This window comes from Phyllostomus hastatus, unplaced genomic scaffold, assembly GCF_019186645.2.
Source record: "Phyllostomus hastatus isolate PE091 unplaced genomic scaffold, TTU_PhHast_1.1 phas_contig_90, whole genome shotgun sequence".
In the NCBI taxonomy this organism is placed as follows: Eukaryota; Metazoa; Chordata; class Mammalia; order Chiroptera; family Phyllostomidae; genus Phyllostomus; species Phyllostomus hastatus.
In genome coordinates this window covers 8,868,097-8,882,056 of record NW_025333984.1, presented here as the reverse complement: position 1 = coordinate 8,882,056, position 13,960 = coordinate 8,868,097, and the positions used below count along the sequence as shown (strand labels likewise).

Genomic DNA, 13,960 nt, shown 5'->3' with positions numbered 1-13,960 from the left:
GAGTGAATGAAAAAAATGGATAGATGGATGGGTGGATGGGTGGATGGGTGGATGGATGGATGTAGGACAGATGAGCTTTCTATCCAATTGTCAATACAAATTGGCAATTTTAAATTTCTTCCACCAGATGGCGATAATGTGAGATTTATGCTTCCTTGCAATATAGAAAAACAACCAACCAAACAAACAAAACCCATTGTAGAAGAAATAGAAGCACAGAAGAGCAGTTTAAAATGGAAGAAATAAAACATTTGTATCAGCCATAGTATGTCAGGAGTCTATGATCTTGTGGGACTTGAAATAAGTCCTCATCATACATCCTTTTTATGCAAGGGTGACTTTTTTTATTTATAATTACATTTCGGTAAAACAGCTATGTTCAAAAGCAATCATATCTGTTATAAAAATTATAGGGCAATTCTCATAATCAAAATTACTATCCTTGGTTTATACATCCATATATTTATACCTGCATTTGTCTTATACTAATCTCTTAGCTAATTGATGCCTCCCTTGGAGGCGAGGCTGCCTGGGAACAACTGCTATAGACGACTGTGTGCCTCCAGGAAATCCAGCCCTGCTATTAGACACCTGCCAAAAATCGTATAAAATAAGCTTGCCTAGGGCTCATTCATCCTGTTAGTAAAGAATTGTGAATAATATTAGATTAGTGCCCATCCCTTAATTTGAAAGCTTTTGGAAAATAAGAAAATCAGTTTTAAAATCCAGCATTATGGGTGTACATCGGGAGGGGGAGGTGCCTCATTCTTGGCAAATAAAGATAAGAATATGAAGATATTTTCAGATGGAATCAAGCAAGTATTTCTTCTTATTAATTATCTCCCCTAAACAAGCCCTGAATTAGAAACTAACAACCAAACTCAGGAATACTTCATTATACATTATATAGGCTATCATCTGCACTTTTCTAAAGATAATCAGAAAGGAAAGGTTCCCAAACTTCCTTGTAAACCCTTGGTCACTGGAATGTCAAGAGGCTGGCAAGGTTGTTGGGGAAGGAGAACTAACATTTATTGAGTTTCTAAACACTGTCACACTTAGGATTACAATTAAGCCTTATCCCACCCTCATGATGTAGGTATGGGAGGCAGTGTAACACAGTGAACAATGGGAACTTTGAAGTCATGGACTTGATTTCCAATCCCAACTCTCAGCACTTTCTTAGCTGTAGAGTCTCTGGAAAGTTCTTTCTCTCCAATCTTGTCACCTCATCTGTGAGCTGGGGATAATGTTCTGTACCTCAGAAGGTATTTATGAAGAACAAATATAAAGCACCTAACAGAGTCTTGGAACAGAGCAGATACTATCCAAGATACATTGTTATTATTACTTTTATTTTTACTAGTGTGATTATGCTGCTGCTGCTGATGATGATGATGAAGATGAAGTCAATTTTGCATATGAGATAGAGGCCCAGAGAGCTTCAGTAACTTGCTGCAGGCTGCACAGCTAGTAAGACTGGAAGGCTACATGTAGCACAGTCTCTGGCACTGTAGTTGGTGCCCCATCAACATGTTTGCTTTCTCCCTTCCTGACTTAAAACTCAATGATATTCTCATAATTTTTGGTCATTAAAAAATAATGAATCAGCTCTGGCTGATGTGGTTCAGTGGATTGAGTGCTGGCCCAAGAACCAAAGGGTCACAGGTTTGATTCCCAGTCAGGGCACATGCCTGGGTTGCAGGCCAGGTCCCCAGTAGGGAGCAGACAAGAGGCAACCACACACTGACGTTTCTCTCCTTCACTTTCTCCCTCCCTTCCCTTCTCTCCAAAAGTGAATGAAATCTTTAAAAACATAATGAAGCAACCTCAACTCTAGCTAGACTGATTCAAGATGCTACCATTGACATAGATTTGTGAAAATTAAAAACATTTTTTAACCTATAGGTAGTAAATACATGGTAATAAAGAAAACAACAAAGAAGATTCCAGACCTCACAAAAGAGATGATCATTGGGCCCAAAGTTTTGTCTAATGTAGGATAATTCTTTTCTCTCCCAAAGAGGTACATATTTTCCCTGTTAGGTCGCTATAAAAATCAGCAAGTCACTGGCAGATAAGATTCTGAGTTTCCAGACTTTCACCTTCTGGATCTTTATACTTCAGTTGCTGTGTGAGCACACTGAAGGACAGGGCTAGCTACAATTGTAAACAACCTGAACATGTGGTTATATGAATACATGGAAGATATGTTCAGATTTTTGTTCATGGCTTTTTTTCTAGTCTCACAGCACATGTTCTCTCTGGGTAATCACATTAATCCCCGGGCAACTCCTACTATAAGATACTGATGAACTCAAATCTATGTATATCAACAGTGCGTGTCTTTCCTGAAGACACACATTTCTAACTGCCTGATGAGAAAATCCACCTGGATGTCACCTGAGCATTTTAAAACCTCACATGTCCAGAAAGCCACTTGTTCTCTTCCCTTCAAGTCCCTTCCCCCATGTTTCCTGTCTTGGTAAATGAATCTCCATTCTCCCAGTTTCCCAAACTTGAAATTTCTAGTCGTCCTTCACCCTGTTATCTCTTTCAGCCTTGACAAGTAATCAATTATCAAGTCGTATCAATGCCACCACACTAATATCTCTTGAATATGTTCCTCTGCCACCACTGACATAGCCAGAGTTCAGACCTTTCGCACTGTTCTTAGCCTGGGTTGATTCAGTAGCTTCACAAATTGTCTCCCTTTATCAAATTTTCCCCAACTGCAATCAATTTTCTATACCACTCTTTATACATCTAAAATTCTTTTCTACAGTTCTCATCCTAAAAATTACAATTCATCATGAAATTCCCTATCACTTAAAAGCTTTTCTTCTTTAAATCTTAAAGGGGGAAAAAGAACCCCTAAATTGGGCATGCAAGAATTTTCAGGATCTGGCTCCACTGTACCTTACTTTAGCCATACTGAAATGTTCACTGTTCCAGGCCTTCTTACAGCTTTATGGTTTCATACCTACTAATTTACCCTCCTGGAATGCCCTTCTCCTAGTAAACTCTTCTTCACATTTTTGAGACCTAGATCGAGTACCACATTTCTCTAGACCCCAGTTCTCATGTTCTTCCATAGTCCTTTATTAATCTATAGAAGTACTTGCCACATTTAATTGCAGTGATTTCTTTGACATCTATTTTCTCCACCATGAGTTTAAAGCAGAAAATATCATAGTCATCTCCATCCATATCTGACTCAAGGCCTGACACATAGCAAGTGGTAAATAAGAACCCATTGAGTAATAGGTTATTTGAAAGAACATTAGGATGGCATCATAGAAGATAAACATCTGTCATCCGTAAATTCATTTTGATCATAATGCACGGAAACAAAATCTGAAGCTGGCTAGCTCTTTATACTGACTCAGTACAAAATTGCTTCTGTTTTTAGAACTGTCACTAGATGAGTGTTTGATTGTTTTTAAATCCTCACCTGAGGACATTTTTCAATTGTTTTGAGAGAGAGAGAGAGAGAGAGAGAGAGAGAGAAGAATGGTGAGAGAAACACAGGTGTGAGAGAGAAGCATCGATTGGCTGCCTCCCATACCAGCCTGGACTGAGATTATACATGTTTGAACCCACAACCTAGGCATGTGCCCTGACCAGGAATCGAGCCCACAACCTTTTGGTTACACAACATCAGTCCAACCAAATGGGGCACACTGGCCAGGGCATAGAAGTGTATTCTTATTTCAATTCAAAACACGTTAGGTCACTATACTCCAAACCTAGAAGCTACAACTTGCAACTGTTAAGTCCATATTCTTTAAAGACAAACTTACAGAGAAACATTTCTTAAAGCATAAAAGAGCCAAAAATTCCCATAGGAAAACATTTCCCAATATCCAGGTAAGCAGAATAATAAAATTATTTTGTACCAAATTTACACTGTCTTTAACTGAATCAATAGGGAAGATTAAAATGAATTACTTGAAAAAAAAGATATAAAACTTTTACCAATTATGGTAAGAACTAAAAATGAGCCATATAGTTAATATAATAAACATTTAATGTATATTTCAATGTTAGCATGACTACCTTAAATCTTTAACTCAATTTAAAGTTTCTCTATTATTAAATTTGAATACTCATTAGACTACAGTGGTTTTCATTTGTAATAACTACATTTTACATGTCTCTGGTGGTACCTGAGAATTAAGATTGTGGGTGATGCTGCTACTACTGACTCAAGCTACACACTGAGAAACACAAATCTAGATAAGCAAATCTCTTGATTTTTGTGATCTCAGCATTGCCTTACACTTTAAAAAAGGTCACATGTGGCAATGTCAGTATCCTTTTTCTATGTAGTAAAAATACTGTTGAATACTCCTTGTCTTTCAATTGAAAAGAAATAAGAAACCAGTATTTCTATCCACCTGTTTCTCTCTGTTAGAAACTTTTTGGTCAACCCATAACTGACAAACCAAGGCTGTCCAAAGGATATGCTCCACAGGATGGCTATAGCAGGAAATGTTCCAACCAATTCTTACTTTCTCTTAAGACTGTGCTGCAGAGGGCTTTGCTGCTCTGTGGAAAGACTTTCTGGGCACCTGTTTGGTGATCTCCACTAACCTTTCTAAAGCTCTGTGAGAAGCCAAATATTAGAGAATTTTGTCCCATATAGGCAATGGCTGGGAAAGCACTTAGCTATTTACTTTTCATCTTACTATGAATTATTTATCCTTCAGTTTGTAAATGGCTATTTGTAGGATTAGACAAATTTTGAATGCTCTGATAAGAGGATTGTTGTATCTAAATTCATGCATAATCCATAAAAAGCACATGTGACCTACAACCTCAGCTGGGCTGGCATATGACAAAGATTCACTAAACATATGTAAACAGTGTGGATTATTAACCACTTAACATCAGCAAATTTGTTTTTGAAATATAAGTTTATGCATACAGACATTCCCCAATGAGAAATAATATTGGTTACAAAAATCCAAACAAACAAACAAACATACCTTGAGTAGCTTTCTCTACTTCTTTCCTCTTTCTGCTCTGGCTATTGTAATTCATCCTCATCTCTTGGTTATACTCATGCAGAGTTTCTCTGGAGTTGTATGACTGTCTTGGTTTTCTTCCATCTTCACTCTCATCAGAAGAACTGGTATAGGCTAGATCCATTTCATGCTTGACTTTAGACAGAGGCTGGTAGGGTTTGCAGTCTGTTTGCTCCATCTCTGATTAAGCAAGCTCAGTTTCATAAAAGAAAGCAAGAGGAACTCCTTTAATGTGAGCAGCCCTGAAAGAGGGAGGGAAAAACACAAGCCGTCTTAGGTTTGTCCTTTTGTGAGGAAATACATCTGGCAGATTCACAATTGGTCCTGATCATACTATCAAAGGAGTGGAGCAAAAGACAAACTAGATGACATGAAGCTAGCCGGAGGCAATAATAACACTCACTCTGAGTTACATGCATACATTGTCAAGAATTTAAGATTAAGCCGGAGGTTGCAGTATCAGAAAATACTCAAGGTAAAAGAGAGGCAGACTTGAAAAATACTTTGTTTGGAAGGCATACAAAGGACAATGCTGTTGTATGCTATGTATGTGTTTTTAAAGCCCGTAGTTTGATTAAAAAACATTACAAGATTTGGAAGTGGCCAGGAGTACAAATATTAACCCAGCACACCCCACATTTGAAATTAAAGCCAGTAAGGGAACTACATTCTGAAAAAAACACCTTCTCGCCTCTGGTTTAATACTGCATTTAAGACAGAGGCTGGCTCTGAGGAAGGGAAGGATTCTGAATGAGAGAATCTCATGAAATAGTGTCCTTGAGGGGCACTGAGCTCTTTGTTCATATTGTGGCTTTTGAGCCTCAGGCTTGCAGAGCATTTTTAATGAGCTGAGTGGTGGTAAATTCTTGTTCTTCATAGTATCGAAAGAATGTAAACAGCACTTCTGGGTGAATACACTGGTGGAGGAACAGCAGGATCTAAATCAGGTTTAGAAATAAAAATTGGAAATTTCATGATAAATCACTGAAAGAACCCCATTCTCCACAGAATGCTGGGCTAGGAGCCACTGAGGCTCTGAGGACCAGTGAGGCATCATCTGCCTTATTCAAACCTAAGAGGGTCAAGAAGATCAAATACCATCTGAGATGTCAAAGTCACCTGAGAAGTTTAAAGCCCCAGGAAAAACATAATTATGTTCATTCTTTACATTATTTGATCATGATTTTCATCCACTGCTGCAATTCTGCAACTTGGTCCTTTCGTATAATGTTAAAAAAACTAGTTTGAAAACAAACAACTTTGTTATTTTATTTTATACTGAAATAAAATAATATTTTCAGCTTTTTACCATGTATCTTTTTCAAAGAAATCTACGAACATCTACATGGTGGCTCCTCAACTATGTAGAATACCTTACCTTTCCGATTTCCCATTGCATGTATAACAGACACATACATGCAAAAGCACTCAATAAAGCATATGGATGGACTGACATGGTATGCATTCAATGGTACATATAATGCTTTGCAGCATCAACAAAGTTTCACAAGTTAGTCTTATTTCCCTAACCTAATGTTAAGGTCCTTGAAGGCAGAATTTCAGTCTCATACTTCTTTGTGTCCCCCATAGCACTTAGCACTACTATAGGCACATACATAGTAGAAACTATTTAACTCCTGAAACTTCAGCCTCTATAAATGGTCTACAGAGGAATGTACTGTGGTTTGAAAATAATGTCAAAAATGAGCATACTTAGAGAAACAAATCAGATCACATATTATAAATAAATATATACAGATGATTCAACAGCAATCTAATCTCATGGTAACTCATGACTCTACATGTTGTCTAAACCCTCATAACTCCTCGATATATAGAGTCCAGCATGGGTCTCACCCCTGAGCCACAGACTGGAGTGTCCAGCTCAGTAACTCCACTTATATATCTAAAAGGTGCCTTACACTTAGTATGTTTAAAACTGAGCTCCTGATTCCCACCCACTCCCGAACCTGTTCTTCTCAAAGTCTTCTCTGTCTTGGGAAATGGCAACTTCATTCTTCTGTTTGTTCAGGCCACAGAACATAAAGTCATCCTAGATTCCTCTTTCACATGTCACATGCACTCCATGAAGAAAGCCTATCTGTGCTACCTTTGAAATATATCTAGAATCCGATGACACCTCTCCATTTCTCTACTACCACATTGGTTCAGGCCATCATCTCCCCTGTGAATTAATGCAGTAGCCTTCTAATTGGTCCACTGCTTATGCCATCACTCCCTTATAGCACATTCCCCACACTATAACCAAAATGAAGCTTTTAAAATCTAAGTCATATCCTCATGCTTCCTTCAAAATAAAAGCCAAAATCCTTACAAAGACCTAGAAGGTCCACCTCAACCTAATCTAACCTAGCTTCTCCAAACTCATGCCTTGGTAATTTCCCTGCCTCATGTACTCTACGTGCACTAGCCTTTTTGCTGTTTCTGAAAAGAACAGGTATGTTTCCACCTCAGACCCTTTGCAACCTCCCATTGTACACCACCAAAAATGTCATTTCTCACCTTTCTTTCCTGTCTTTCCTAGTACTTACCAACAGATGATACTATTATATTTTGGTTATTTGTTGATTGTCTGCCATCTGTCTCTCCCACTAAAATGTAAGCTCTATGCTGGTAGGTACTTTTATCTGTTCAATTCATCACTGTAGCCCTAGAATAAGCAAAATGTTTGGCATACAGTAGTCATTTGAATAACACTTGCTGAATAAATTGAATGAAAACCACCAAGCACTCACAACAGGGGCTGGAGAGAATGAGGAAATGAATAGGCCATATTCTCTGCCCAAGAAGCTCACAGCTTAATGCAAGTGACAACCAATTCTACTACAAAGCAGAATGCAATGCTTTCATAAAGAAAGGCAAAGTAGTGTTTGAGGACCAACAATGAAGACATTGGGAAAGGACTGTACTTGATTAGCTTATTTGTTCCTAAAGCCATCACCACAATCACTTGAAATTCCATTCATTTACCTTATAATAGTTGCTTCATTTGGTTTAGTCTTAGCTTCCCATTGTATGTTGGTCAGAAGGTACACAGTTATGTGGGGGTCTAGAGCAAGTGTCCCTGAAATGTACCACCTTGACATACAGATTATTTTGAACTAAAATTAGTTAATGCCTAACAAGCTCAGGAACAGTTTTTTTACCTCTCTTTTTCCTTAAACAGAGATTCAGACAGAAAATCCTGCTTTAGGAAGGGAGCCTTGACTTATACTCCAAGTCTGGTAGGCTAGATACCGCACCCATCCTGTCCCATTGTTTCTGAGTTCCCTAGCAAAAATGTTGCCCTGCCACGTGCTTCACTTCTCCTTAAATACCTATAATCACCCACTGGAACTTCTGGAATCCAATACCCCTTTTTCTTCATTGTCCAAAAATGTCTTATATTGAACCCAATGTTGCCTCGTTGTCTTTGGAATCTTCATACTTCCATAAATTCCCCATGCACAATTATTAAAATTTTGATTTTCTCTTGTTAATCTGCTGTATGCTATTTGATTTATTCAACCAGACAGGAGAACTAAAGAGTAAAGATTCTTTTCCTGGATCATAGACCTTGACTTTGCTACAAACAATGCAGAGTGAGAAATGTACCAATAGCAGACATCAGAGAAGAATCTTTGTAGCTGAGGATTGTACTTTCACCCTTTAATCAATAAAATTCATCTAACTTCATTTCAGCTAACACATACATAGAGTTCTTTGTTCATTAAAAAATGAAAGTTTATCAAGTAGGAGTGGAGAGCTACTTTCCACATAAGGACATAGACATACAAAAATCCCAATCAAGGACCTTATACTTAAAAATAACTTAAAATACTTTCTGTTATAATATAGAGAGAAATAGATATCATTTTATTTTCTAAAGTATACTCCCAACTGTCACCAGGCTTTGCAATCAAGTCCTTGGTTCATTCTGACTGGAATTAACATGGCAGAGGCATAGCCAAAATAAGACTCACTCTTAAGTATCTGTTGGTGACGAGTTTATACTGATATACAGTCTACTCAAAACTAGCAACCTAAATTTAAAAATGAAAAACATCTCACTTCCAATGACTAATGGTGGGTTTTGGCATTTATGATTTATCATGTTCAAGTCACCCTTATATTTTATGTATGAAAATCTAAAAATTCTCTTTTCCTTCAGCATTTCTTTGCAATGAGAGAGAGAGACAGAGAGACAGAGAGAGAGACAGAGAGAGAGAGAGAGAGTCCTATAGCCATTTCAAACCATTGTTGAAGGTCAAATTACAGCTATTCACAGCTATTCTTCAGCCAGGGAATGTCAGACCTATTCAAGGTTACTGACTGTCCTTAGAAACAATCTTCCTTAAAACCACAAAACTGGTATAAACCAAGGGAAAAATAATCCTTCCTCATTCCCTGACCTCAACCACAACTTCTTGTCTTAAAATTTGTGAGGCACTTCTCAAAAAGAACATACAGATGGCCAATGGACATATGAAAAGATGTTCAACATTACTAATTATCAGAGAAATGAAAATCAAAACCACAATGAGATATCACCTCACACCTGTCAGAATGGCCATCATAAACAAACAAATGCCAATGAGGTTGTGGAGAAAAGGGAACCCTAGTGCACTGTTGGTGGGAACACAGATTGGTGCAGCCACTGTGAAAAACAGTATGGAGTTTCCTCAGAAAATTAAAAACAAAATTGCCTCGAGAAACAGTGATTCCACTTCTGAGAATTTATATAAAGAAGCCTGAAACACCACTCAGAAAGAATGTAAGTTCTCCTATGTTCACTGCAGCATTATTTACAGTCAACAATATTTGGAAGCAGTCCACGTGCCCACCAGTAGATAAGTGGATAAAAAAAGGTACATTTACACAATGGAATACTACTTGGCTATAGAAAAAAATAAATTTTATCCTTTGCAACATCATGGATGGGCCTGGGGAACATTATGCTAAGTGAAATAAGCCAGTCAGACAAAAACAAATACCGTATGATTTCACTCATATGTGGAGTCTAATGGACAAACTGAACTAACAAGCAAAACAGAGACAGACTCATAGATGGAGAGCAGGATGACACTTGTGGCAGGGGTGAAGGCAATGGGGAGGTAAAGTGATTGAGCCAAAACAAAAATGGAGAGAAATTTTATGGATTCAGACAACACTGTGGTAATGGTCAGGGCAGGAGGAGGTGAAGGGGAATGGAGCAGAGTATAGGGTGGACAAATGGTGATAGAAGGAGGCTTCACTTGGGGTGAACACTGAATACAGTGATGATGTATTGTGAAATTGTGCATCTGAAACCTGTATGATTTTGTTATCCAGTGTCACCCAATAAATTCAATAAAAAGGATAAATAAATTAAAAAGTTAACCTAACATATAATTAATAAGTAAATGAAAATTAATTAATTAATTAATTATTTTTGTATTAATGCCGTATCAGATGTATCACTGGCGAACATATTCTCCCACTCAGAGGATTTTCTTTTCATTTTTTGATGTTTTCCTTTTATGTGCAAAACATTTTTAGTATGATGCAGTTTCATTTATTCTTTCTTTCCCTTGCCTAAGTGAATAAATCAGAAAAAATATTACTAAAAGAAATGTCTGAGATTTTAGTGCCTATGTTTTCTTCTACGAGTGTTATGTTTTCAAGTCATACATCTAAGTCTTTAATTCATTTTGTGTTAATTCTTGTATCTAGTGTAAGAACATGGTATAGTTTCATTTTTTGGCACATGTCCCATGTCCAATGTCCCAATCATAGTTTATTGAAGAAACTGTCTTTGTCCTCGTATATGTTCTTACTTCCTTTGTCAAATATTAATTGACCATCTTGCAGTAGGTTTATTTCTGGGCTCTGTATTCTGTTCTATTGCTTTAAATGTCTGTTTTTATGCCAGTAACATACTGATTTGATTACTATAGCCTCGTAGTTTTCTTTGATATCAGGTAGTGTGATACCTCCAACTTTGTTCCTCTTTCCTAAGATTTCTAATGTTACCTGGGGTCTTTGGTTATTCCACATAATTTTTATGACTATTTCTTCTCATTCTGCAAAACACACCATTGCTATTCTGATAGGAATTGCACCGAATCTATAGATTGTTTGGGACAGCATAGACATTTTAACAATGTTAATTATTCTAGTCCATGAGTTTGATATATGCTTCCACTTATTTGTATTTTCTTCAATGTCTTTCTTCTGTGTCTTATAAATTCCCAAGTGTAGGTCTTTTATTTCCTTGGTCAAATTTATTCTTAGGTATTTTATGTTTTATGCAGTTGTAAATGGGATTATTTTTAGTTTCCCTTTCTGATAATTCATTATTGGTGTACAAAAATATAACCAATTTCTGAGTATTTATTTTGTACCTTGCTACTTGATGAATTTATTTATCAGTTCTACCAGTTTTTTGGTGGAATCTTCATTATTCTCTATATACAGTATCATGTCATCTGGAAATAATGACAGTTTTACTTGTTCATTTCCAATGTGGATGCCTTTTATTTCTTTTTGTTTGATTGCTGTGACTAGGACTTCCAGTACTATGTTGAGTAAAAATGGTAAAAGTGGATATCCCTGTCTTATTCCTGATATTGAGGGGAACACTTTTAGTTTTTCCCTATACAATATGACGTTAGCTGTCAGTTTGTCATATTATATGGCCTTTACTATATTGAGATATAATAATAAACTTTTTTTAGTAATGTATAGTTAAAACGCATGATGCTAAGGAACAGTGTGCAAAACAAGTAAGTCAATTATCTCTGCTTCTGCAGGAGACCCATTCAGATAGATCCCACAGTATAAATTCAAATGTCACCATCTAGGGTTCACCCTTGTGCTTTCCACTTTCTAATTGTTAACAAGATAAACTCCATGGTGACTTCAGAGGAGACCCATGGAGGTTTATGTTGATTTCCTTAGTCACCATAAGGCCATAGAGAGACCATTTTCTAGGTGGTCTTGGAGTGGCATAATTATCACAATAGCAGCAGCAGCAGCAGCAGCAGCAACAACTACCTCATATCGCAATTATCAGGTACCAGGCTACCAGGCACTGTTTTAAGTGCTTTTCACATATTAACTCCTTTAATTCTTATAGCATGCTAATGAGATAAGTACCATTTTTATCCACATTTAAAAAAATACTCACCCAAAAATATGTTTTATTCATCTTAAAGAGGGAAAGAGGGAGGGAGGTGGGGGAGGGATAGATATCAATTGGTTGCCTCTTATACATGCCCAGACTGAGAATGGAACCCACAACCTAGGTATGTGCCCTAACCAGGAATTGAGCCCACAGCCTTTTTGGTATACAGGAAAATGCTCCAGCCAACTGAGCCACCCAGTCAGGGATTTATCCCAATTTTATAGATAAGGACAACCAAAGAACAGAGCAGTTAAATGACTTGCCAAAGGTCACACACCTAGTAAGCCATAGATCGAGATTTCAGTGCAGGCAATCCATCTCCAAAGTCCACATTCTTAATTAGTATTCCACATTGTCTTTCAGAAGAATACCTGGAAGAGTTCCCATAAGACTGTCAGCTGATTTCTCAAAGAAACTTTGCAGGCTAGAGGGGATTGGCAAGAAATATTCAAAATCATGAAAAGCAGGGACCTATAGCCAAGATTGCTCTATCCAGAAAAGGTATCATTGAGAATCGAAGGGCAGATAAAGAGCTTCCCAGACAAGAATAAAAACTAAAGGAGCTCATCATCACCAAACCATTATCATATGAAATGTTAAAAAGACTTTTCTAAGAAAAAGAAGATCAAAACTAGGAACAATGAAATGGCAATAAATACATACCTATCAACAACTGAATCTAAAAAACAAAGTAAGCAAATAAGAAGAGACGGAATCATGGATTCTGAAAACGCTCATGTCAACAGAGCATTTTGACAGTTGCCAAATGGGAGGATGTTGTGGGGGAATGGGTGAAGAGGTGAGGGGATTAAGAAGTACAAATAGGTAGTTACAGAATAGCCACGAGGATGTACAGTATGGGAAATGGAGAGCCAAAGAACTTATATGCATGACCCATGGACGTGAACAATGGTGAGGGATTGCTTGAGGGTGGAGGAGGGCAAAGGGGGAAAATTGGGATAACTGTCACAATATAATCAATAAAATATAATTTAAAAGAAAAAAAACAGAACAAGGTAAGTCTGAGAAACTGTCACAGCCAAGAGGAGCCTAAGGAGACATGACAACAATAGATAGTGCAGTTTCTGGGATGGGATCCTGGCACAAAAAATGGGGAGGCATTTGGTGAAAACTAAGGAAATCTGGATAAAAATGGACTTTGGCTAATAATAAATCAAAGAATACCTAGCAGAGTGGCCTTAGGTACATCACATCCCCTCTCTCAAGACTTCTATGAATGCAATAAGATTAGGTTATCTCACAGAGCTCTTCCAGCTCTAAAATCTCATCATTGTATTTGAAATTGAAATAAGCATACACTGACAAACACAAAACAAAACAAAAACAGTGGGTATTTTCAAGGCTAAGTTTACATTATTTATCATTGCCCCTCCGGCTTCTCCCCCTTCCCTTCCTTTCCTCTTTCTCTCCCAATCCCTGGTATACATATTCCAATCTACTACAGGGCAGCTTAACTAAAATATTGATTCTGAATCCACCCACATATGTGTGTATATGTTGTATCTATGCATTGGGGATAACCTCCCTTCCTATTCCACTTCTCATTCTTAATCATACATAATGCTTCTTCAAATGGAAAATCTACCTTGTTCACCCTCAGCACAGACAGGCCTGTCCTACTCAGAGCAGCTATTTATAGGTTGGAGCCTTCACCAAAAAGGCTCACTCCACTCCTGAAAATAACTAAAGGGTCATAGGCTATTGCCCAAAGAGAGCAGACCTTCATAGCACAATAGACAGAGGA

The 13,960-nt window shown here is 37.4% G+C and overlaps 1 protein-coding gene across 1 annotated transcript in view; it reads right to left on the bottom strand.

The window, feature by feature from the left end:
* The window catches only part of TENM1 (teneurin transmembrane protein 1), a 703,022-nt gene that overhangs the window by 590,160 nt on the left and 98,902 nt on the right, over nt 1-13,960 (bottom strand). The window contains exon 2 of the mRNA XM_045852186.1: nt 4,992-5,272. Within this exon, the coding sequence (XP_045708142.1) occupies nt 4,992-5,208 (217 nt within the window). The 5' untranslated portion in view covers nt 5,209-5,272. The remainder of the gene's footprint in view (nt 1-4,991; nt 5,273-13,960) is intronic.